This window comes from Empidonax traillii, unplaced genomic scaffold, assembly GCF_003031625.1.
Source record: "Empidonax traillii isolate 1590-97213 ecotype Southwest subspecies unplaced genomic scaffold, ASM303162v1 scaffold247:size2371522, whole genome shotgun sequence".
Lineage (NCBI taxonomy): Eukaryota > Metazoa > Chordata > Aves > Passeriformes > Tyrannidae > Empidonax > Empidonax traillii.
Window position 1 is genome coordinate 1,864,239 of NW_020955440.1, and position 26,686 is coordinate 1,890,924.

Below are 26,686 nucleotides of genomic sequence, written 5' to 3' on the forward strand. Positions count from 1 at the left end.
CTGAAATAAAATGTTCTATAGTTGATGTGGTACTGTTCTCATATATTATACCATTTCCAAATATAAGACATCTTATTTCCAAATGGAGGAAAATAAGCAATTGAGAGGATTCTTGATGTTCTTAGTAACAGTCTATCCACAGCTTTCAAGAGCAGTATTAATATTGTTCCATACCGTGAAGCTGTTGTTGACATTCTTTGTGCTCGATTCAGCTACACTGGCATCTGACAGGTCAACTTCATCAAATATTAGAGACTGTGAATGGTAAAGAACATAAAAGCATTAAATTTAGTCTGAGTCCGCTTTCAGGTATGCTCACAATATATGCTTTAATTTCATTGTGTCCATTCAAATTAGAAAATAAAAATGGGGAAAAAAACACAGTGAAAAAATAGAACACTGATGATGTGATATCCTTCATAGCTGGCCCCTAAATACAGTCCTATTTGCTATCTAAGAGTAGCATGAAAAAATGGCTCCAAAATTATATTGCCTTAATATCTCTTTTAAAAGAAGGGGTTTCTTTAAAGTGATGCAGCTTTAGGGTGGTGTCTACTGTGGTGTCAGAGGAACAAGATTCACACTTAGTAAAACATCAATTAATTGATCAGTATTAGGATGGAATTCCTGAAGAAATCTATGATACAGTATCCATACCAGAAAATGGAGCTCAAGGGCCTGAAGAGATCCCTTCCACTCCTTTGTTTGATGTTCCAACAAGACAAATATATGTCTACTGTAAACACCCCAGCCTCTGGCAAAGTATTAATTAGGTTCTGTTATGCACATGATGGGTTTCGAAGCACAGAGGGAAACACGAAAGAAAATGCTTCTTTTTTTAGCCTTATATTTTTCATCTTCCATGCCATGGGAGGGAGAATCCATGCTGGAGAAGTTCCAGCATGTCTGGATTCAAACTTACAGAGTATTTGCACTTTATTGTTATGAGTATTGCTTACTCATAACACCTCTTTTTCTCATCTTTATTATAGAATCACAGAATAGTTTTGGTTGGAAGGGACCTTAAAGATCATCTAGTTCCAAGACCCCCTGCCATGGTCCAAGTTGCTCAAAGCCCCATCCTTGAACACTTCCAGGGATAGGGCATCCACACCTTCTATGGGCAACTTGTTCCAGTGTCTCACCAACCTCACTGTCAAGAATTTTTTCCTTGAATCTAATATTCAAATCCCTCCTCTTTCAGTTTAAAGCCATTCTCCCTTGTCCTACGCGCTTTTCAGAAGTCCCAGTTCCCTTGTAGCCCCTGTAGGTACTGGAAGGCTGCTGTAAGGTCTCCAGAGCCTGCTCTTCTCCAAGCTCAATAACCTGTCATGGTTTTGCTCAAGGTCTTGTCCCTGTGGTCCAGGCACTTGGTTGGGAGCCAAGTCCAACCTGGGACATAACCTCAGCTATTTCAGCCTGTCTTCATAAGAGAAGTGCTCACAGCTCCCAGCCCTCCAATCATCATCTCCTTTGGACACATTCCAACAGTTCCATGGCTCCCAAAATAGCAAGGACGTACACCCAGAGTGTGCAAATAGCCCATATTCCTCATCTAACAGGGTAGGCTCACATTTTCAAAGCAGTCCAGGATCATATTGTGCGTTGATGTTGCCCTTCTCAGAACTCTTATCTGCCATGTTTATTCTCTATAAAAACTGCTTGTGGTAGCACCAGGTGCAGAGAGGTGTGACAACAGAGGTAACTTCAGCACTGGACTCATTGGAACGATGATACTTTTTCTGATTCATTACAGCCACATAATTATGCACCATGCAATTACAGTCCTGTAGTCCTTGAAAGAGAGATCTCTGTGCCTTAGAAAGAGATTTATTGAGAAGGCCAGGCTGTAAAACATGATGGAGACTCGAAGAACCTCACCTACAGCTCCAAACCCACAGGTAAAGGAAAGTAACACCCACAGCTATGGAATAGCATAATCTGACTCAGCCCAACAAGCCAAAATGCTTTGGTCTCAGCACTGAGGGGGAGGGAGGAAATGCCTTTCAAAAAAGAGACAAGTATTCCCCTCTGCCCACCTCCAATTTTCCCACCAAATAAAATTCAATTGATGGGAAACAGCTTTTTCCCTTATATATCAGTTTTTGCAGAAAATCAGCATATCTTGGTTTCACATAACTATTTTTACCTCTTCAGCAGTAATATGGGCATCAGGCTACAAGAGATTTAATATTATTATTATTATAATAAAATGAATATAACAGTTTGAGGGATAACTTCTGAGCATTACGCAGTTTTTACTTTTTTAACTTTCTGAGAGCCATTCCCCCAAAAGAACCTCCAACTCCTTAAAATCAGTTTATTATTTGTCTGAATAGCCAAAAAGGTTAAAATAACTGTGATAAAGTTCATTTAAAAAAAAATCAAGAGAAATCACCAATCTCCCTTAGTGAGGTTAATTTAACACACTATATCTTACATACAGAAGTTTTAAAATAAAACAACCATGAACAAATCAATAAATTATTGTTGTTGTTATTACTGAACTTACAAGTCTAAACAAAATGAAGTTACATATGTATGGCATTAGATACTAACAACATACAATTACCTTTGAATCCTTAGCATAATAAAGGGTACGACCTCGAAGTTTGAAATAACGCTTTTTCCACCTTTGAAAAGAGCTGGTTTGCTTCAGTAGTAATCCTTCTTTTATACTTGTCTGAAAAATATTAAAATACAGAAGACAAGGTAAATACATACAGAAGTAGCTCCATATATAAAGTTACATTTTTCAAAATTTATGTTACACCTCATATAACATTTAAACTTGAATTTATTCACATTAAATTGAGACTAATTCTCTGAACAACCAGATTTTGCACTGCTATTGTTTCAACAATGACAATGCTGGCAAAATGCTAATTTTAAATGTAAACTGAAAAGGCAGCTGAGAGGTATATAATTATTGTGAAGATGAATACAAAATAATTCAATTGTCTGGATAGCTGCAAACTCACAAATATTGAAGTGATCAACAGCTGATGTTGGCACAACTCAGAAAAAAAAATGCCAAAGCCATCTACAGCTACTTTTCAGTTCCAAATTTGATTATGTTGAGGAGAAAAACAATTTCCACATAGCCAATAATTCAACAAAGAACTTAAATGTGTGTTTGATTCAAGCACATGAATTACACCTTTAAAACAGAGGGAAAGATCCAGTATTATGCAAATCATGCATGACTTTCAAGTGCATTGCTGAACTGCAGCCTTCAGCATGAAATCAGCTTACCATTAGGGATAATTATTATATGGGAAGTGTGAGAACAGTGACAGCTAGGGATATTTTTACCACGCAAATATTTTTAGGCAAAAAATGATTCGCCGATCCTAATCTTTCCACTGCAGATTGAACCCTGCCTATATAAAGCCCATTTTTGAAATGAGTAAGAGACAAATTTAAATGTGTATGCTGCTTTCACCAGTGTGTGTGGGTTTCATCCAAGCAATTACAGAAATTCTCCACTTAATCAGACAAAATGACATGACACAGCATACTAATTGCACAAATCTCAAAATAGATTTTCTTCAGTTTTGAAGCACAAAAAAGGTATGAGAAAAAGCAACTACATTTTTATATTACATTCTAAATTTACTATTTCCAGAATATTTCCACTTTGTAGTGTAGTAATGTAATGAGAGTCTTGTAATACAATTTCTAGACAATGTGATATAAATATCATTTGACATTATTATAAATCTTTTAGAAACTTTACCAAGACCTGACCTAAAGCTCATAAACATCTTCTTCTGTTATCAGATGTCATATTCTCTGTAACTTTAATGCAAATAATGAAAGCACAGAAAAAGTAGAAAGCACTTTAATGTTCCTACCATTTCCTTGAAATGAGAAACGTTGTTGTTATGTACACAGATTGCACCCTTCATTTAGATAGTCCTAACGTCACAAACTAAGAATATGGTCCAACGATCACAAAGCTATTGAATAAATGCTCTCAAAAAAGCAACCCTCTCAGATCAAACATCACAGCTCAAAGTTCGGATTTGTCACAGTTTGCTTCACATGCCAGCAATCTGGACCGATACGTTCAGTCAGCCCTCCTGCTCTAGCTAAGGGGTGGCAATTTCCAGCGGAAAGGGTCTGCTCACCATACACCATCTTAAGACAGTTTGCAATTTTCTGATCAGACTCTAAGATAAGATAGTTTTAATGATATAAATAGATTTAATCAGTTAGTGAATACAAGTGCTTATTCAAAGCTGCCTGCTGTAGCCATGCAGCACCTGTGCTTCACATCACTCTCTGAGACTTTGGAAGCTCATCACATGGGATGGGAGTAAATGACTTGTGTGTTTTTTAAGGGTCAGAAGATGTTAAGACCAGAGAAATGCAGTTCCAAGGAATCAATACTCTGCATTTATGGCAGGCACTGACTTACTAGAAAAATTTCCAAAATGGAAGGAAATCCACATTCCCTAAAATACACTATGTGTACTAAGAGACACAGAACAGATATTATGCTAAATACTTTCTGGAATTATGAACTCTGTTCAAAGAACATAAATCACACTAAACCTTGCATTATTATTCACTAAAGAATTAGTTAACTCTTTCATGTAATTTTCATGCCTATATAAACCATTTTCTCCAATTTCTACTCATCTATTAAACATCAACATCCCTAATGTCAAACCAATAACTTCAAAATTATATCTATTTTGCAAATCGGCCATTTAAAATTAATTCCTAAAGCTGGCAGTAAATAACCATGCAGGCTCTACAGAATTTATTTTTGTATCAAAATTTTCAAAAAATACTAGGCTGCTAAACATTTACCCAAGAAGTGTAAGCACTTCAAGAACTATACAACTGAAGTTTACATTTTACCACCAATAACAATATTGGACTGAGTTTGGACCTCTTAAGCAGACAATTCCATGGCTGCAGGCATCAAAATTGAGCACAAAGCTTTAGCCCAATATCCTTAATTAACTTTATTTAGACTTTAAAATTAAATTGAAAATTCCATCTGCAAATTGAGTCATTAGGTAATCTGCTAATAATGTTTTCCCAAGCCTATAACCAAGTTACAGCACTTCCAGTAATTTGGGATTGGAAGGGACTCTCAGATTGCTGAATTTGGGTCCACATTATTGCCTACAAACATATTCAAAAGGTCATATTCAAAATAATTGATCAGGCTATAACTACACCTTAAGAAAGCTACCAGTTCCTTTTCTTCTCCCTATGGCAATTAAGACAGTGCTCCAAGATCTCACTGTTCTGAGAAACCTTTTTATAATTAATCTCAGCTGGACATTAAATCTAAAGCATAAGCAATAATCACTCCAATTATATTAACTACTTTCCTATTGTAATTTAGGAGAAACAAAAAGGGCAGATCCCACAATCCCACTCCATGTCTTACTTTTTACAGATTCACCTCTCATTAGCTTGCCAAAATCTCTAAACTCCCCATACTGCATTTTGTATCATCCAGTAATACAAGGTCCCTCAAGAAGTATGGGACTATAATTAGAAGAGAGCAGAATAGAATAGAACAGCTATTATAAAATTACTAACAATCTTTAGTACTTTAGCCATTAATGAAGGAAAATTATTGATGACGTTACAATCACAACATCACAGTGCTCCACATATTTTCCTGAAGAAATCTAATTATAAAAGTAACTTCATAAAATTAAGAAAGTGTACATATATATTCAATTGTGCAAGAATGTTGAATGCAACCCTACATCTCCAAAATCTACATGACAAAAAAAAAAAATGGAATTGTAGGTATTCTGATCGCTAAAAATGAGAGATATCATATCAGCAGATTTTAAAATATCAAGTATATAACACCTGAAAATTCAAAACTAACAGTTTCCATTTCAAAGGCAAACCAACTTCCCTCACTTCTAACTCACTTTATAAAGTTCCACATTTCTGCAAAAGACAAATTTTCAACTCCTGCTGCTGCTTGAAAGACCCAAAGAAACGATAAAATATTCTGAATTTAGAAAACAGTAAACTGATTATGAAGACATTATTGGCAACTGCAAACTAAAACACTGAATGATTAAAGATAAAGGTCTTTCCTGTGCCCCTCTTCATATACATAAGAGGACATGCTGCTCCAAATGTGCCAGCAGAGTGAGTAAAACAACATGAGGAAATTTCTGAAAGTGAGAAGGATGAAAATGAGAACAGGAAAGACCATAAAACAGTGCAGTCAAATGTAAACAGGAAATTAAGAGGTGAAGAAGAATTTTAAGATCACCTTACAACAGATGCTCATGCTGAGACTAAAATGTTCATAAATACTTTAAAAGATGAAAGACAGCTAGCAGGTTGTCAGGATCATTTTCCAATAGGGGTACAAAAAGGGTACTCAAGGATAAGCTCACAGCAAAGAAGTCCTTCAAATTCTTGGCATCTGTCTTTACCAGTGGAGATGACGAGATGGTATCTCACACTGAATGTTCTCCGTAACATCAGAACAGCTTCATCGACATAGAGGGCATGTGCAGGAAGTACTAGACCAGTCAAATCACTAAGCCATGTGGACCAGATGACACCGAGCTGAGAGCCTTGGAGGTCCTGAAAGGACCATTGATACTAACATCTACTCCTAGTAAGAGAGTAGATCCAAACAAAAGAATATTGCTGAGCCCATACATATCTGACAGGAAAAAGACAACCCTGCTTTTGTAAAGGAAAACACTGTCCTGCTACCTACCATGATTTCAGGAAGTGTAGAGAAAAGCATGTGGATAAATGAAGATTCTGTAGACTCAGATTCTTAAAAAGCCTTTGGCAAGGCTTTCCGACAAAGAATACTGATGAAATTTTGTTAGAATTGAATTGGAAAAAGGGGCATGTTGTTAATTGAAAGTTCCTTCAGGAAAAAAATCTAAACCTCACTAACATTCTCACATCAACTTTGAGTGAAGAAGAGATCTGGGAACCACAATTCACAGCTCTTCAAGCTCAACCACAGCCAGAAATGCTAGAAAACTTAGGTTGTCACTAAGAAAAGCAACAAAACCAAGACAGATTAATATAATTTTGCTTCTATATAACAGTGTTGTACCAGACAGTTCTGCTCTCTCCAACTCAAGAAACGGGGTTAAGAGAAGGTATAGAGAAGTGCAACACAAATGATTCACAGAACAGCAGCTGTCTTACAAGAGACGAAAACCAGCTGGAACTCTTCAGTTGGAAGAGCAGAAGACCAATGGGGTAACATGATCAATAATTTAAAAAGCATTAAAGAAGAGTAAGGTGACTGCAGAACTATTGCTCACCAAAGCCTGCAATATTATAACAGGAGAAATGTGATGAAACTATATTGAGATCAGCATAACAAAAATAAAAAGCAGCACACCTTTACATAGCAGGTAGTGATTTCATGAAGCTTGCTGTCACAAGAAATTGTAGAGGCAGACAGCAAGTACAAAAAAAGGAACATACAAATTCAAGAACACCATATCTGTATGTGGTCCCTTTAATCTGCCATGGGGAAGTACCAGGGGAATGGACTGCCACCAGACTCACATGCTGCTCCTGAACAGCCTTTCTATTCCACTGTTTAAAGTGGATCATTTTCATAATCCAGCAAAAAACTTCACAATCTGAATTTTTCCTGCTATGTAGACAGCACCTCTTTTTCTTTCAAGTCTGATGTTTGCATTTGTAGGTGGACCTAGGTCCTCATTTACCAAAACATTTAGTATCTGGATTGTTGACAGACCAGGCCATTACAAAAAAAAAAAGGAAAAAGAGAGAGAGAGAATACTATGATACTATTTATTTAATATTGTTTAACTTCCTCCTGTGATACTTTCTATTCCTGTGACTTTGCAAAGTTGAGAATGGAAATAAAACCAACCCTCTTCTTTTTGTATTGTGAACAGTTTGGTACATTTTCACCGTCTGCATAGGTATGGCTTTAGGCAGACAGTGTCTTCACTACATTATAAAGTAAAGTCTCACAGCTCATATTAACTCATAGTCCCTTAAAATATTTCATGTGTTCAATGGATCAAGAATTATTTTTTTTTATTAAAAATGTGACAATGAAACACTTGATTTTGATTAAAATTATGACTCTGGAACTCCAAGCTTGTGATTTTTTTGACAATCTCTGTATAGCAGCTTCCACTACTGCCACTTATGCTGACAGATTTTTCATTACTTATGCCAAAATAAAAATAGATTGTTATCTACTAGGAATAAAAATTTAATCAGCTGCTCAGTGCAAGGTTACATTTTTATTTTAGATTCCTGTTCACAATGTAAGGAGCCTAACATCTGAAAATTAAAACCAAACAAAGAACCTATGAATTTACACAGCTAAAATCATCAAAATAAAGTTGAAAACCGATATGATAATATTGACTATATAACATCACTTTAATTTCAAGAAAACCTTAATAAAAAAAAAGGTACTATCAAGAAATGGTAGTTCAGTAGAGCTGTATCATGGGGTACCTAAAACACCCCATGCTTGCCTCAACTGAGATGCCCCAGGCTGCTGCTGCTAACACATCCTCCAAGTTACATTAGTGACAGAGAAATCACTAAATGTAGCAAGTTTCATGTGCTCAGTATGTCATTGCTGATAACAATTATCCCTCTCCCATTAAAGAAACAAACCAGACTGTCTAGATTTGAGAATACAATATCTCAGAATGAAAGACAGCCACACCCCCACACACTCCCCCCCACAACTTGTGATTAAGCATAACCATTTCTGTGTGATAATAAATAGTATGTTTTCCAAGCATACTATATTCTTATAGTCCATATGTGGATGGATTCGAGACTAAGTGAAACTGTAGTACAAATAAATGCAATTATACAGCTCATGCAGTGCACTTCTTCCTCAGTCTCATTCTCCCTTCACGTTCCCTCCCAGCCTATGCTAAGGAAACAGATTTTGCATTACTATTGTTAAAATGAATAAGAAAAAAAAGCTTTTGGCTTTCTGTAATTGGAATATATGGTCATGTAGTAGGATATGAAGTAAATATGAAATTGCAGATAAATTGCCATAATAAAAATATCTTTGTAGGAAGGTCAAGTTCAATTAGCAGATTGATTTAAAAATAGAGGTTGTATCACTTATCAAAAATGAATAAGATCTTTCCGTATTAGGATAAAACATTACACTAGGCAAAAACAAACAATGAAACAAACCCCCTATTTTGGATATAAATCGATACTAGATTATATCTACAGAGAAGAAACTTTATCTGCAGTACAAGTATTTAAACCCTTAACTTCCATTCATATACAACATGTTGATCTCACTCTCTGTTCTCATTAACCAGGGCATGAAACTGCTGCAATACACTGAAAAAGGATAAAACACTTCACAGGACTGTGACTTGATGCCAAAGATGTAAGAGTCTTGGTGTTATTACACAATTCAGCTAACCTGGAGCAGTATTTCACAGCTACCATTTGGAGTGTCAATAGCTGTTCCGTTTAAATTACACATGCTCAGAGCAGAAAGATTTAAACCAACTAAGTCTCACTGATTTTGATGACAAATGTAAAAATACCATCCCATCCATTCACTCCTTAGCCTTTTCTAAATGACCAGTCACTGTTAGACAGTGATTGGCCATTGCAGTTGGAATTTTACTAAATATTCAAGTCTATGGAGACAAATTGACACAAGTTTCATGGATGTTGTAGCCCCATGATCTGCAAAATCCTGATATATTTAGAATTAGAAACAGAGAAATTAATTAACAGAATATCCAAGCATTCCTGAATTTTTATAGTGTTTTTGATTTCCACAGATACTACATGTTTTAACCTAATTCAGTGGCTGCACTACATTAAAAGTCTATACTGGCCCAAATTTTGGTTTACAGTATGGCAAATAAAATCCTGGACACATATTAATCATACTTTGAATTACATTTTCTAGTATTTTCCCTGTAACAGTCTTAGCTTAATACTCTACTTCAAGAATAGCTGTCAATAAAACCTTTATTTCCATAATAACTCAAATGTAAGGATTTCTCACTTACCTATATAGAGAGAGACAAACACTAATGTATTTCCCATTACCAAAATGTTCCTCTTTAAGTGAGAAGACTGGAAATCTAATTTGAGTGATGACAGTATTATACTAGTGAAATATGCAACACAGGAAAAAAAAACATGTACAGCAAAAGAATGTACAGCAGCAAGCACTTAGAAGAGCTAATTGTTTAAAGATAGTGAAAAATCCTTTTGATTATCATCAAAAATATTTAGAGGGAGTGGAAATATAGGATGGCTATTCCAGAGGCTGGAAATCTATTCCCAGCTTGACTGCAGGTTTTATGTGTGACCTGAGGCAAATCAGTTACTGTGTGTTCTACGACCTTCTCACTGAAGAAAATACCTTCTTTATTCTCCTCCACATGAGTCTGGTTGTGATTTCTTAGTGTTTTATTGAGCATCTTACTAGAGGTGGCATTTCATTTTAATCAAAAATGTTCAGAAATGGCTTTTTGAAAGATGGGGACTTCAGAAGTAATAAAAATGGAGCTAAAGAAAACTTCCCAATCCCTATCTTTATAGATCAAAATTATAGGAAAGAATGTTGAAAAGCACAGAACTGTAAACAAAGCTGCAGGACAAAAAAACCTGCATTTTAAGACAAGGAATAACACAGGAATTTTTTAATACTTGTAATCTGTAAGTAATACTGGTACTGTAGGTTCAGATTAAATATATTCACAATTAAGGATCATAGTTGATGCAGAATCACACAGCAGTCCCTCCCTGTATAGCAGCACAGCCATCTGCTGTATCAGCCACTCCACTTCTCCTCAGTTTGCATTGTCCATATATGCTCTGCATTATCATCCTGGCCATTAATGGAGATGTTACACAGCATTGTCCTCACAAACAACCTCAGGGGTACACCAGTAGTGACTGACCACCTGGACTCTGTGCCACTGATCACAAGACTTCTTGCTTCATCACCTTCCAAGGGACTGATGTGAGGCAGGGTGGTCTGTACTTCCACAGAACCTTCTTCTCGCTTGCTTTGAATATGAGTGATATTTGCTTTCTTTCAGTCCTCAAGAGCCTCTCCCCAGTTGCCTGCAAAGGCCATCAAGCAGTTTCCTCAGCACTTGAAGATGTAGCCCAAGATAGTCTTGGGCCAAGATACTTGTGTTCATGCAGTTTAAGTGTTCCCAAACTTGATCCTTCTTCATCTTCAACCACTTTCCCATTGGTTTTGGGCACCTGGAATTGCAGAAGGCTGGTCTGAACAGTAAAGATCAACATTGAGTATCTTGGCTTTTTCCATATCCTTAATTAATGTGTTCCCTGACTAGATTCTACTTTGCTAGATTCTACTCCAGGTGGGCTTTGGCTTTACTTAACCCCAGCCCTGCATGACTGTTTCTCTGAATTCCTTCTGGGTCACCTGTCAAAATTTCCGCCTTGTGTTCTGTTCCTTTCTACGTAGGTTTTTTCAGAAGCACCTTGTTCACCCAAGCAGCAGACTGCTTTTAAGACTGTAGGACTATCTCAAACAGCCTTCAGTAACTTCTTTTAGGTGGCTTATTCATTGCATCTCTATTCTGAACAGACAGAAGAAGGATAATACTTCCTCACCGTGAAGAAACGTTATGCTGATACATTCATTTGCTTATGCAGCTACATATAAACATTACATGTGTACCTACTGAACCACTACAAATTTTGAAAACAGCTTATTATTACCAGAGTGCTGGCTAATTTTAGTACTTTAAAAGAGCTTATGGAAAAGGGACATGGGCATGTAGTGACAGGACAAGGAGAAATGCCTTTAAACTGAAACAGGGTAGGTTCAGATTAGAGACAAGAAAGTGAAGATGGTGAGTTGCTGGCATAGGTTGCCCAAAGAAGTTGTAGATTTCCCATCCCTGGAAGTGTTCAAGGCCAGGCTGGATGGGGCTTTGAGCAACTTGGTCTCATGGAAAGTGTCCCTGTCCATAGCAGGGGCATTGGAACTAGATGATCTTTAAGGTGCCTTCCTACCCAAACCATTCTATGACCCTATGAATTGCCCAAAAAAGCCACATGCTTTTAATAAAGGACAGGGTTTCAGCTGTTACTATTTTACCATAGATTCTCATGGTAAAATCATATTTTCCTTTCCTTTAGCACCAACTCTGGTGAAAACAGAATTCTCATATTACAATGAGTGGAGGAAATTCTCTCTTTTGAGACAAGCAGACTGGAAAGCAGAAGAATAACACACAACAGACACTCCCTTCCCCTCTGTTTACTGACAGGGAATAAGAGCCTGTAATTCCTTTTGAATTCACATTCCCTTTGTGACCAGGATCATTCATGTACATCCTATTTTCTCTCATTCAGAAAACACAGTAAAGCTTCTTCCCCAGAAACAAAAATCTCTGACCAGAACAGGGCAGATCAGTACTTCTCAGACTTTTATACAATGTGGCTCATGCTTGTCTATCCACCAAGGAACCTCTTCTCTGGCTGTATATAGGTTTCAACTCTTACTGCATGTCCAAACCCTTGAGGTGTTAAATACAACACAATGCCTCTCTTCAATCCATGAGAAAATCAGGGAGTGGATCCCCCCAAACATATTTCAGGGCACAGATGGAGAAGGAGGTAACTGGACACAATTAGCATGGACACACCAAAGGTAAATCATGCCTAAACATTGGAGAATCTTTTCTAGCACCCTGGCATCATACAATAAAGTAGCATTTCCCATTCTATTTGCTGTTCAACAGCTTTTATTGCTAAAATACAACAAATGTAGTAGTCACTCGCTAGTCTCCTTTTGGCAAGTTGAGCTGTTAAGTATGGACTTTGCCTTTTCAGTTTTAAACTGGTTGATGGTAATTTTCTTCCTTTTAAAAAATTTTAATTGATATTAAAAGTAGGCTGTCCTGGTTTTGCCCCCCAGACCATCCCTGGGGCTGAGGATGGTTTTGTCCAGGTGATTTCCGGACAAAAAGGCCAATCAAAAGTTCAATGACGCCTTTGCTAATTAATTACATCTTTAAGAAAACGGAAGAGAAAGCTTGTTGCGCAGTTGAAATTAGGGGCAGTAGCCATGTAGGAGAGAGAGGCGGCCGACCCGAGGAGGGCCAAGGCCCTCTCCTCCCCCGGCTTGGGCCGGGGGGGGGCAGGTGTAGCACTGAAGCCCCCTTCTCTCTTGCAAGAGAGTGAAGAAAAAAAAAACTTTAGAAGACAAACTGCTTGGACAGAAACTGCGGCAGAAGAATTCCGGCAAAGAGATAACGAAATGTTCAAGGCCAGAGCTGCAGCAGGAGAGAGAGAAGAGAAATTAGAAAGGGGTGGCTACTTCTTCCTCCTTTCGCTCTCTCCCTTTAGCAAGGAAAAGACTGAAAAATAATCCCTGCTACTTGTAGAAGTTTATGAGGTGAGGAGACCCCTGTGCTGCTTGTGGAAGAGCCTATACTGGAGTAAGTTGATGCATAAGGAAGCCGAGGCTTCATGAAAAGGACTGAGACAAGGCAGAGTCCTGGTGAAGACTTTGTGACCCTTGAAGGGGATGATGCTTATGCCGGAGCGAGGACGGCTTGGATAAGCTTGGAATCTCAGTGAGAGATCCACGCTGCTAGTACTGGAGATTTGTTACCCTGAGAAAGACGAAACTCATTCTGGAGCGAGATGACTCCAGTGAGATGCTGGGATCTGTGTGTGGGATCCAATCTGCTGAAGATTTGTGATAAGACCTACGCTGGAGCAAATAACGGCTCGGGTAGGGATGTTGGGATCCATGTGTGGGATCCATGCTAGACCTATGTCGGAGCAGTCTATCAAGGACTATTCTCCCATGGGGAGGGACCTCCATAGGGAAACAGGAGTGAACTCTTAAGCCATTATCCCCTGTAACCCTGTGGAAGAAGATCCATAGTAAACAAGTGTCCCCTTGCAAGCCTATGGAAGGAAGACCCTTCAGGACCTGGGTAACCCTCAGCCTTCGGTCTTAGCCCAGGAGGGGGGTAGGCCCAGCCCTGGAGGCCGACACAGAGCGAGAAAGATGAAAAAGTTCCAGCTGCGACGAGAATACTGCAGAGTTACAGGAGAGAGAGCTGGAACTCCAAGAATGGAGAATGAGACTGCTTCTCCTCCTTGGGCTGGTATAAAGGGGGGGAGATGTATTTCTGTAAATACATAGCACTTTTACTTAAGTAGAATTATTGTAGATATAGTTCTTTAGTAGTTTTTATTTTGCTAGTAAAAATGTTCATATTATTTTCTGCAAATCCTGTCTCTTTTGTCTGCATAAACCTTCTCTCAACTAATAGTAATTGAGTGGGGGATGTGAAAGCAAATTGACCCAGGGCAAAACCACAGCATAGGCCTAGTGTAAAACCAAGTAAAACTAGAAATACGGAATAAGTGTTCTAGAATAAAACTTGACTATGGTTGTCAGGTTTGGGGGTGTTTTTAGTTGAGGAAAGTACTTTCTATAGAAATACCTTCTCAGTTTTATAAAACCTGCCACTTTACATATCCATTGCATAAGAGGATTTGGCACCTTGAAGGTAAGAGCACCTATGTCTTTCACAGTGTGCTTACTTTCATATAATGATGCAACAGCTACTTTTCATGGGAGATAAAAAAGGCAGATTCTACTTCTGCTTCAAAAAAGCTCAAAAGTATTCTGAAATCTTTGTTTAATGATGTCTCCTCCATCTCTACTAACAAAATCAGAGGCTCATAAAGGTCCTAGAAGAGGAATAAAAAGATAATTTAGTCCACACTTTCCTCCAAGGTAATACTAACTTTATATGGATTTGCAGGAAGGGGTTATCCATCATCTTATTCAGGTATCCCATTTTATCACTTGAAACTTTTCTGGCCCACTTTCATCCAACATCTGCATCAGAAAACAGAAAGTCATAAACACTAAAGGTGCTGCACCTCATAAGCCTGCATTCATTGTTTCTGTAGAATTAATCATCACATGTCCAGCTTCCAATCACAGAATCCCTAGACAGAATAATGGGGGCTTTTCACATGACCTGTTTTCCTTTCTGTTTGAATGAGGTCTGCATCTGCCTTTGTCAGCCATCTTTGGACTATTCCCAGAAGACATTTGCCTAAGATGTTCTTAAAGCCCTTAGTTACAGAGATTCTCTACCAGTGAAATGCATTTCCTTGTGCAAACTTTCCTTGTTACCCTTTAAACTCAAAGCACTGTTGTAGGACAATGACACAGACATAAAACATCAATAAATGAACTCAAAACTCAAAGGCTGTTCCTAACTCACAGTGCTTTTCAAGGAAAAAACCACTTGATAGGGCAATTATTACTACCCTTCCCTTGGTACACTCCAACTTTGTTCAAATCACACCAAGTTTTCAGCAAGAGAAAATATTACAAACACACAGCTATTAAATGAGTCACAAGGTTGTTCTGCTTTTTGACCAAACTAATTTACAATTAACCAATCAAAGACCAAACCAAATTTATATCTAGAAGTATGTCTAAGTAAAAGTAAGATTTAGAATTGCAAATGGTTTCCCACAGAGGATGTAGGTTATGGAAGTTTTATATGCTGTAATGTACTAATATTAGGTTTAGCATACAGCCCTAGAGGTAGATATGTTTATGTTGTGAGAAACCTCTCAATAAAGTACTATCTTCAACAGCATTTATGAGCAAGAAGCTCTACTCTCCTCTGGAATGTGGATCAAGTGTCCTATTTATTTTACTGACTTTTCACATAAATGTGAAAAGCATGGAAAATATTTTTTAAAAATAGGTATGGGTTAATCAGATTTTCTCTTATGTTTCCTGATCAGGTTTCTTTGTTATCTGGTCTCTTTTGTTTAAAATACTTATACCCTCATAATTGCATACTTGTGTGTGATACAGGTACTATAAACTTCTGAGATCCATCCAATTCCTAACCATTAAGTTCTCAAGGAACATCTGCAGTTGCTATGTTCTCCTTGTGACAAGAGCTAAAGGACTTTGCCAGATACAACCTAGAAAATTCTGCCCATGCTGTCTCCTACGCTGTGGCAGTCCTGAAAGGCAAGGTGCAACCACTGTTCAATGTTTCAGGTCAAGCAGCTAACAACAGTTAAGTCTGAGTTGAGACAGTAACATTAAATTCGTCAGTGACTGAGACGTGAGCACACGTGTTTTGGGGCCAGTAATTTGGAGAAGAAAGGCAAGGCAGGTGCTCCTTAGCACTAAACCCACCAAAACTTCTGAGCCAGAGCACCCCATTATCTTTGCACACTGGTGCTAGAGGCTGAGTTACATTAGAACTTTCTCCACACACTGAGAAGGCCACAAAAAACCACCTAAAATCATTAAAAATATATTAATCATATCTAAGCTGTAGGATGAAAATTTTAAATCTACAGAATGATCTTTAATCTTCTTCAAATTAGCCATGCTTCAAAGAACAGGCTAGGTAAATGTAGTCTTATGCTACCTTAATTCCAAGAAAAATAATTCTTTATATTTTTTATAATGATTTTCTTGTAAGAAAACCCCTTTTGGTGGAATATTTTAAGAAAAAATGATTAGTCAAAAATCTCCTTTGCACAGATACTGTGAGTTTTATAACTGTTTGCAGACAGTAGTTGGAGGTGCTGATCACAAGGGCCTGGATGAGAGAAAGGTGACAACAAAATCAAAGCACCCCTAGAAAGAGTCAATTTCTGAGTCACATGAACCAACCACTCAGGTCATAGGTTATGCCAACCAGATTCCTGATATGGTCTTACACTAGCAAGAAGTCCAGGAATAAATATGATTATACTCCTTTCCCCGCCCCTCCCTTTTTGTTTGTTTGTTTTATTTGTTTGTTTTTACATCAAAGTAATGCTTCTCAAACAATTAAACCAAAGTACACTTTGTAACTTGCTATACTGGCCTCACTGATTCATTTGGGGAAACAAAAGAAAACCTCCACTTGCCTACTTATATGCATGATACGCCGATCTTACTTGCCTGGGCTGAAACTACCATTACTAGCAGTTCCAGAGGCATAGCAGTTAACACCAAAAATAAAAATAGATGTTTCCTACAATCTAAGACAAGTTTCAAATCAGCAGTACTGACCTTAAAGGCATTACATTAATTTATCCATCACCTGCAGGGACTGCAAGGGTGTTCATTCAACACCACAGATAGTAGCTGATTTTCAGGTTGCCAATTGAAAGGTTATCAATCAGCGAAGCTGGTTAACAGCACCCAGAGATGTCAAGAGGGCATTCATCAAGCTTCCTGAGCGGCAGCCTCTAAGGGTGCTCACTTGCTCTACAATTACCCAAACTGGTGGAGGATTATTCACCTAATGACGTAGTTGCTGCTTTTAAACTATCATTCAAGATGTTGAACAGGTTTTTCACACACAACGTAAGCACACAGCAAAAACGTAAGGTATTTTAATTACAAAAGAGAAAAAAAAAAATCTGCTCACCAAACTTTTTTCTCTAAACTACAAATCACAACTGCTAAACCCTCAGAAACTTTCACTCTCACTTCAGAATATAGCCCCATACACTCAGAAGGGGCAGAATACATCACTCTCCCTTCCATTAACTGGCATGGTAAATGGCCTGTGAACACAACACCATGAGCACCAAGACAGAGCCTGGAAGACATGGTTTAATGGATTATACCTGTTAGTTAATGAAGATCTTAAACTCATAGGAGAAGCCACTGTGGCAAAACACATGGACAGGCACTGACAGCTAATAGATGATGAGAACAGCAGGAGGCCCTGAGGCAGGCTGGTTATTGAAGGCTAACGAGCTCCTCCATCTTCCTCGTGCCCACCCCATCTATCTGGAGCAGCACCAAGCCACAGAAGTCCATTTAATTAATTGGTCCTGCTAGGTACCAGTCCTTTTGCTTTTTATCTGCATTAGAAACTGTCTGGGTTATAACTCAGAATGAGTAGGCTGATGTTTTCTTCATGTGTTTTCTAAATATACCTTTAAGGTTGACAGAATGAAAATGCTGATATTCTATATGTAAAAACATTGACTGACCAAGTTTGGAAAAAAAATCATGGATATTGTGTTTTTTATGTTTCTGATACAGACCATCTTTTTATTATTATTTACAATCCTTTATTTATTTAAGACTCAACTTCAATGGGGTGGGAGTTTAATGAAAAACATAACTTAAAATAAATATTCCCACACATAAAGCACAGTGAATGGAGGAGAGGAAGTGTTTTCTTTGCAGGTAAGTGGGTGTTTTTAAACTAGTTTTATACTAGTTTTACTTTCTGTTGCCCTAAACACCAAAGACGAAGGCAGGATGGTCTTGCTGTGCCTTAGAGCATCCTCATCGTGTCATTTATATTTGGACCAAAATTGGGATGAATCTGGTCTAGGGCACAAAACAAGGAGTTACCACCCCAAACAGCCTGAAGATTTAAACAATCCAGATCTGAAAATGATGTTCTAAGACATCCTGAGGAAGTAATATGTCCATTTTTAACTAAGGAGCGACAAAAGTTTTATTATTGTTTGAATACCAAAAGGAGACAAGGACATTTAAATGGAGTGAGAAAGGTGGTGTGATCGGTGTGGAATGAGAAAGATGATTCTTAAAGCAGAACTAGCACAAAACAAGAACAAGGAAGAAAAAGGACAAGATTATTAAGTCTAGCATCACTGACAATGATGGGAAAAGTGCATACAAATCAGCAAGGGTCTCTTGCAGTGTGAGCCTACATCATTTGATTTAGAGTAACCATTCACATATGCTACGAGTAATCAAGAATTATTGATATGAATAATTATATTCATTACAAATAATCAACGATTGAGAAAAAATACACTTTAGATTCTCTGCATAAATTTGTTATCATTGGATAAAACTGTGTCCCTGAAATCTTGCAATTCAGTTTAGCTGTTAAATTCACCTGCCTAGAAACCTCGTGAATAAGCAAATAGGATCAATATTGAAATACAGGGAGAAGTTACGTTATCAAGAGGAGGGACATCTTTCTGGATAAGCAAGCCCCAGCAGCATTAAAAAGGAGACTGATATAAAGTACATCTCCTCTTAGTGATAAGCCAAATAGAATACTCTTGTTCTAAGGATAGCTGGAAACTGGTTCTAACCAGTTGTCTGAGGAAGTTCCACAAAACAAGTAAAAATACAACGAATTTTAAAATTACACTAACATTTCTCTAATAAGAAAAAGAAAGAATCTATTAGCCGAGTCCAAACAGAGAATAAATGGGTTTCCCTAGTAAAAACTGGGGGAAAAAAAATTAAAAAGTGGAAACCACTGTTTATTTTGGAATAGTTGTTGGATAATATTAATGCAAAAAATTCTTTTTCTGTCTCTAAAGAATGATTCATGTATTTTTATACACAAATCAGGATTTATATAATAAATAACCACCTTTTTGTATATAGTGACGATCAAGATAGGTTTGTGAAATCGACCGAAGTCCCTCTCCAGCACAAACTGCCCAGGCTTACCATATGACACTAAATTTTACATGCAACATGCAAGAGTTACTCCTGATCTTAATGGCTGGCAAAAACTATAACTAATCCTAGAAATTACTTTCTATAATTGCGCTAATAGTGAGGATGAAAATAATATGGAAGCTGTCTATAGGAAGGAATCACATAGCACCTTTCCATGGGACCCACATATAGCTGAGAATATACAATCCCAATAACAAAATTAGTTTACAATACAAGACACAAAGACAGCTCTGCTACCAACTTGGTACTACTTGTAAGGAATTTTGATAAAATTTAAATTTAGATATGACAGTGACAATTTGAACTTCAAAGGAATATAATTAACATGCACAAAAATTATTTAATCCTTGGTAAGTTCTAAAAATTATACTTACGAAGCAACAAATTACTACAAAGTAAAACTTTCCTGCACTGTTTCATAAAATACATTGTAATTATTTAAAATTTTATTCCACATTGTGACATCAAGAAATTATTAGGAAACAACAGGAAACAATAAGTATTTTTGAGTAACTTTCTGAGTACTCTTGTTCTTTACTCCACTTTTTTACATAGCACAAGGTCACAGACACTTCCAATTCATAGACTACCTTGTGAGTAAGTGCTGTGCCTAGTACTTGAATACAAAACAGTTAATGCCAATGAAATCTCATGTCAACGTGCTTTGTATACTTTCCATTTTATGTTTTATTTTAGGTTCTATACCTGAAATTTCCAGGTGTTATTTCTCTAATCAAACCATAAAAACTGTTGGAAAAGCTAGTTCTTACAGAAACTTCCAAAGTAACACTTTGCCAACTGTTATGGAAAAGGAGAACACGTGCTGAGTTTAATAATCTCCCAACACCCTACATCTAACATCTTAAACAAATATTAAAACAAGACACAAACACAGGGTGACTCTAAAAATTACCATTTCCTTTTAAATTAAAGATATCAACAAAACTATTCATTCCTTTTTTATAAAAACTGGATTCCAGCTAATGACCACACGGGGGTAGTAGTGTGATGGCAATGCTCAGGTGCAGTGCCCTGTGCTGAGCAGCACACAGCAACGCAAGCACACTAGTGGGCTGTGTGAAATGAGCGCATTTCTGCAGTGGGTTTTTGAGTCTTTACAGCACACAGATTTTAACTACAGAACCTACATACACGTGGCCAATCGCAGCACCAAGATCTGAAATTTGTGAGACTCAAGGAAGAAGTCATGTGAGTTATCATTTCATTCTATAAATGTTTTGTTGTGGAAAACCAGAAGTTTCAAATTAATGTTAATGAGAAAATACATAAAAGAGTTTTGGTAGTCATTTACTGGACGCTGACATTTTCAATCGCTAAATTATGGAAGAATAAACATTTTGCTCAGGCAAGTTGCAAAGTTATTTGTGGTTAATAACTTCTGCTCTTATATATTTGGATTTTCTATACATGAAAGAGGATGCTCAGGCTTTACTCACATAAAAACACAGGTTAATGCCTATTCTCTTTTTAGTGCAAAATACAGTCAATCTTTTTTCTCTTAGGTTCATCAGCGAGTATCATAAATGACTCACAAGAGCTGGCCTAGTGAAAGTCACTTGCCTTTTTTAGGAAAAGTATATAAATATTTATTAGATTTCTACTGCCAGCAACATAATAGACGAAAAAAGGTGGAGCTGGTTACTTGCTGTATAAATAACTCTAAGTACCTGCAAGTTCATATAGTTCAGCTAAGCCTTATAACAAATTGGTTATGCCATATAATTTGTTATTTAGCTACATTCATTCACAGACTTATTATTTTACTCACATATATGCTATTTTTTATATATAACATATATTACATATATTACAAATATGTCTTATGTTTACTCATACAGGGGTCCCAAATACATTTGATAGCATTGCTATACAGTCAGAGCTTGCCTAGTGAATACAGCCAGGAAAAGAAAGGAGTCTTGAAGTTCCCAAGCCAAGCTGAGCTACAGGCCACTGACTTGTTCCTCTCCAACCTTTATTTCCCCGATGTTTTCACAAGTAATATATTGCAAAGCCAAACTCCAGCCTTCCTACTGAAACAGGAAGCATTTCTACTAAAATCAAAAGAAGTATTGTTAAGGGCTTGCCCAGACATGAAAGTTGGTGCACATTATGCGAGTGTTTGACACAAAAGCGTAATAGCCAATCCCTAACCCAATGTGCAGTCATTCTTGCCCTCAAGCAAAAGCATCACATTTCTGTTTGGCTTAATCCCCAGTTAAAGCACTTCTTCTTTGCTGTCAGGATGATTCATTAAATCAACACTGGAAGGGGAAAAAAAAGCTCAGAGAGGGGTAGCTTATCTCATGGTAAAACCCAGTAAAGTCAGAGTGGACAAGTGAGGATAGAATCATCTTCAGCAGTTACCAACAAAATTCAAGAGCAGAAAACTTATTTGCCACACTAACTCTCTCTGAAAAAGGGGATGTGATTAGGAATTTTAACTGCCTGGTTAAATACAATGTCATGTCACTTTATCTGAATGATGTTACCATTTTTAATAATATAAAATTAATATTAAATACTATAATATTACTATTGTGATAATATAATATTATCACTAAGGGATTATTTGTTAAGTTAATACCCTCTCCCTAAGCCAGATCAGGCTGAGCAGTTTCTTCTAGCACAAGCATGTCGGTAACTAAAATGCATGTGTTAAACAGGCTTAAAATTACCATAATCAAAGGGGATTAGAAAACCTATTCTTGTTTTTCTTGTTTTTGCTAATTCATGTGTTTGCTAAGTCTTTTACAAAACAGTTGCTTTAAATGTAAAACAAGGCAAAGAGTCAATTCTTCCTCTTTGTAAAGCTCTCAACAGTACAGCAGAGAAAGACTTTACACAACAGTAATACAACAGGAAAATACACCTTGAAAAACTACAGCGTTTTAAGAACACGACAGGATTTGAAAATTTCTTATAAGTTTGTTTAAGTACTTCTGCCCTTTCATTTGCAACCGTCAAAGCTTGGAGGCATTCAAAAAAGGTAAGAGGAATAGCGTATTTTTAGGCTGAGCTGCTGATATATAGAAAACTCAACTGACTTGCGTAAGATCACAGTGAGTCAGCACCACCAGAACAGTCAATCGAAATCCTAATCCCTTTCTCAAACTAGTGGATTGATTAATTTCCCATATCCAGTCACTCTGCTTGTATTTTATGCAATACCCCGCTCAAAGCATGAAGTTACTTCTGTAAATAAACTTTTTCATGTTACAGCCTACTCTTGTGAATCAACCAAGGAAAAGTTTCATTACTTTTTAATGAACTTCTATGATCTCACTTCCCATGTCATATGGTATATCCTTGCTTAATGCTAGATATATGGTCAAGTTGGGCATTCCAGATGACTGACATCAAAGAGTTTTAATGCATCTTCTAAGAAGGATGTTTCTACAAAAAATCCTGATCACAGATACCATTATATCTGTAAATCAATACACGATATTGTTCAAAATCATCTGTTCTGGCTCATGGGAAAAAAAACAAACATACCCTAAGTTTTTTTCATACAAAATGCCCATTTCAAAATGCCAAAAGATCCTAATAAATGATGCCGAAGATCCTAAGTTCACTCTCCTAATCTCATGAAAGGTCTCCTGCAGAAAAAAAAAGCATCTAAGAAGTAGTCTGAAAGAAAACCAGCTTACCCTGGATAACATTAAAAGCTTTGAAGAAGTCAAGAAGAATGCCATAAATGCAACAAAACCATCCCTGCATAGCAGAAGCCACGTAGGTCTTTAGGGCTGGGAGAAGGCAATTCCATTTGGTTGGTAGGTAACCAAAGGGCATGCCCAGCCAGGTTAGGGAAGAACCCAAACCTTGACTCTTAACAGCGCTGGGGAGTCAGGTAGCCTTTTCTGGCATTGCCTTAAATGCAGGCACTTGACAGTCTTGCTCCAGTTTCAAAATTCTCTTTCACCTCTTCATTCACACAAATGAACCAAACGGAAGGGATAAAATACTTGGTTGCTAATATATTCGTACTGTTGCATATAGGAAACAGTTGCATTTCTTATCATTCTGTTGCAATTTCCTCATACCTCCCAAAGCTACAGCAGCATAGACTATGAGTTGCACTATATGAGAAGTAGAAAAGCTGTGAAATTCCGCCTGGAGATAGTCATCATGCAAAGACTTCTTAAGCCATATGTTACATTTCTAGAGCAAAAATCAGGTGCATGATACACCTGGTTGTGCTAAGCAGTCTGGAGACTATCAAATGGTTAGTTTACTTTTCAAAGAACACCCTCATAAACATGAAGCCCTCTAAAGTACCTGAAAGACTATGATAAAATAATTAATATATTGTATATATTTATATATTTTAAAATATTTAAAACAAACCTAGAAAATTCAAATTTATAAAACCAAGGCAAGGCAAACAATACAAAATCTGGAATGGAGAAGAACAGACAGTGGTTATAGGGTCACCGGATACACTTCCTACATACCACCTCCTTGCTTCTCTGAACATATTGAAGTGAAATTTTTTGTTATCAATTGCTCAAGAGATGGAAAGTCAACTGCTCCCTGAGGAGCACATGAGGGCTTGCGTGTGCTATAGCAGAAAACATTCAAACCTCAGAATAAAGATGAGAAACAGAAGAAAAATCTACTGACACTTCCACCGAGGTTTTTAAAATAGCACTCTTAAAGCCACTCAACTTTAGTTGCATTCTAAAGTGATAAAGTTTTAATGACACATGTGTCTGTGTGACAACAGACTTTCACAGATGCTGTGAAAGTCAGACAGATTTATTAGCGAACTGAATTTTTGCCAGCATAAGTTACATCAGTTGTCTGAAGAATTATAAACTGTTCCAGGAAAGAATTTTAACAAACTGTACTAGAAAGCTTTTGGAGGTTTTTGATAGTTTGTTTTGATTCCTGATGAAAAAATTGGAGTAATCACACTCTGATCCCATATTCACAATTACACCAGTTTCTCTTGGGTCTCACAGATCCCAAACCTCTGCACATACACATAGTGGCTGAATGAATTCCACATCGCACCTGTCTAACCCTAACTGCGAAGGAATCCAAAAAGGTTTTTTTGAACTGTCAAATTTGACAAATTCATGTCAAATCTATGGTAAAGAGATTATCAGATTGTATACTGAGTTGCTTGATGATTATAAATGGCCAGTATTAATGGTTTAAGTTAGTTTGAGATAGTATTCAATTTAAAGACCTCTATGTTCCACTTCTAGGAGAACAACTCCAATATCAACTGTCCACAAATCTTTAAGAAATGCAATGCATTTAACGTGAAAACACAGAAATAAAAAACTCCATAAAATGCTAACCCAGACTGTGCCCTTCCATACAGACAGGAAATACTTCTGAATTACTACATTATTTAATACAGTCATAAAAGCCTCCTCTTGCTCATAAAATATATACCTGTTTTAAAAAATAATCTGATTCAGAGCACAAACTACCCTAGACCAGCAAACTGAGTCCCAATATGATTACATTACTCATCAGTTGGGCGGTTGCGATTTTGAAACAAGCCTAAAAAAATTGTGCATTTCCAGTTATGTATCTTGGTGTAAAGAAATGTTGGGGTTTTTTTAGAAAACCGCTACTGGGATCAACTTTCTAGATTAAAAAATCCTCCCTAAGTAACCTCAGAAACCCTTTAACATCTTCCAGCACCAGTGTTTCCCATGATATGCAGTGTAGATGTTGAAGTTAGACAATGCCTCTGCCATCAGAGAAGGCAAGGAAGTCATTACTTAGCCTTTGCATACAGCCTTTGATCTCCATGCGTTTTACAGTGTGCCAGGTTATTTTCAATGCATCCCGCAATGGATATAAACCAAATTAGCATAACTCATAGAGAAAGCACTACTTTTTACTTAGTAGAAGACCCAGTTTTATAGTCATGATCTCCAGATGCAGATGTATTATTCTTACACCTCCTTCTATGTTTTTCTAGCAAAAAACACTACCATATAATAAAAAAGAAATGTTAAGATCCACAGTTTACTAAAATATGTGCATTAGCCATTGCTGGTTCAAAATATTTTACAATCAAAAGTTGTAAAAATTGGACTGTTCATATCACAAGGCAGGCCTGTTTCACAAAGTCTAATGGAAGATCAGTTTCATAAGTAAAAAAAAAATCTGAAAACATTACGAGAAGTGTGGGGGTTTTTAACAGAAATGTAATAATTTCAAGAGGATGTAGAGGTGTAATACAGCCATCAATGGGTAATTTTAGTATCTCATTTGTGCATCATTTCCATATTCTGACACTTCTAAAGAAACGGGTTTGTGCAATTTTTCTGCTCTTGTTTCTCAGTTCCCCGATAATGTAGATCACTGCACTGCTAGGTAAGGCTAGTTAATAAAAGCCTTCAAACATGTAGAGGATAGAGGGGTTTTCCACTGATGTGTCACGTTTCTAACTGTGGAATATATAAATCAGTATATTCCATTTACTGCCATCAAAAATTTGCATTTCCATCTACACAACAAAATCAGGAGCACAACAGCTGCTTTGCTAAATCACTTCCTCCATCTCTGCTTGATCCAGAATAGAACTAGATCTACCTTTTGCAGCTGAAAGAATATATTCTCAGGTTATCCATCTTTTCTCTCTGCAAGTAAAAGGAATGCTGCTTCCAAAAGAAAGGCAGAAGACGACTCCAAGTACATCCTCTCTTGCAGAGGACTTCGCATGAAGTTTGCTGAAAGTATTTCAGCAAAGAAGACAAGATTAAGGATGAACTATATTTGAAGAATTAGCACTTTCTCAAACTTATAACAAAAAATGTGGAACAGCAGATACCTAAAACTGCTTCTGCAAATTTCATAAAACTATGTGCCCATAGCAATTCAGGAACCTAAAGACAGATATTATAGGTGCCTATAAATTAAACTCATACTGCTATGCAAAAGACACTCAATAACCTGATTCACTGAGCCTTCTCCAATTGCTTTAGAAAACAGAAAAACAGGTGCAAGTAGTTCCTCTCCTCATGCAAAAACTAACGCAGAACCACTCCCTGCTTTACAAACATTTTTTTTCTGATTAGTTCAGCCAGAGTACACCCAAACTGCAGCCACGCTCTCCCCGGCAGAATGACCTCTCACAACCTTCCTGGTAGGCTTATGCAACCAGGAAACCAGTAGCAATTCTGTGTAACTTGGCTAATTTCAACCTATTAG

At 37.1% G+C, this 26,686-nt stretch overlaps 1 protein-coding gene across 2 annotated transcripts in view; it reads right to left on the reverse strand.

The window, feature by feature from the left end:
- The window catches only part of DGKH (diacylglycerol kinase eta), a 157,976-nt gene that overhangs the window by 66,643 nt on the left and 64,647 nt on the right, over positions 1-26,686 (reverse strand). For both annotated transcript variants that reach the window (XM_027888916.1, XM_027888915.1), the window contains exons 3-4: positions 2,573-2,683; positions 175-255 (exon numbers count right to left, since the gene is read on the reverse strand). In XM_027888916.1, coding sequence (XP_027744717.1) covers positions 175-255; positions 2,573-2,683 — 192 coding nt within the window. The remainder of the gene's footprint in view (positions 1-174; positions 256-2,572; positions 2,684-26,686) is intronic.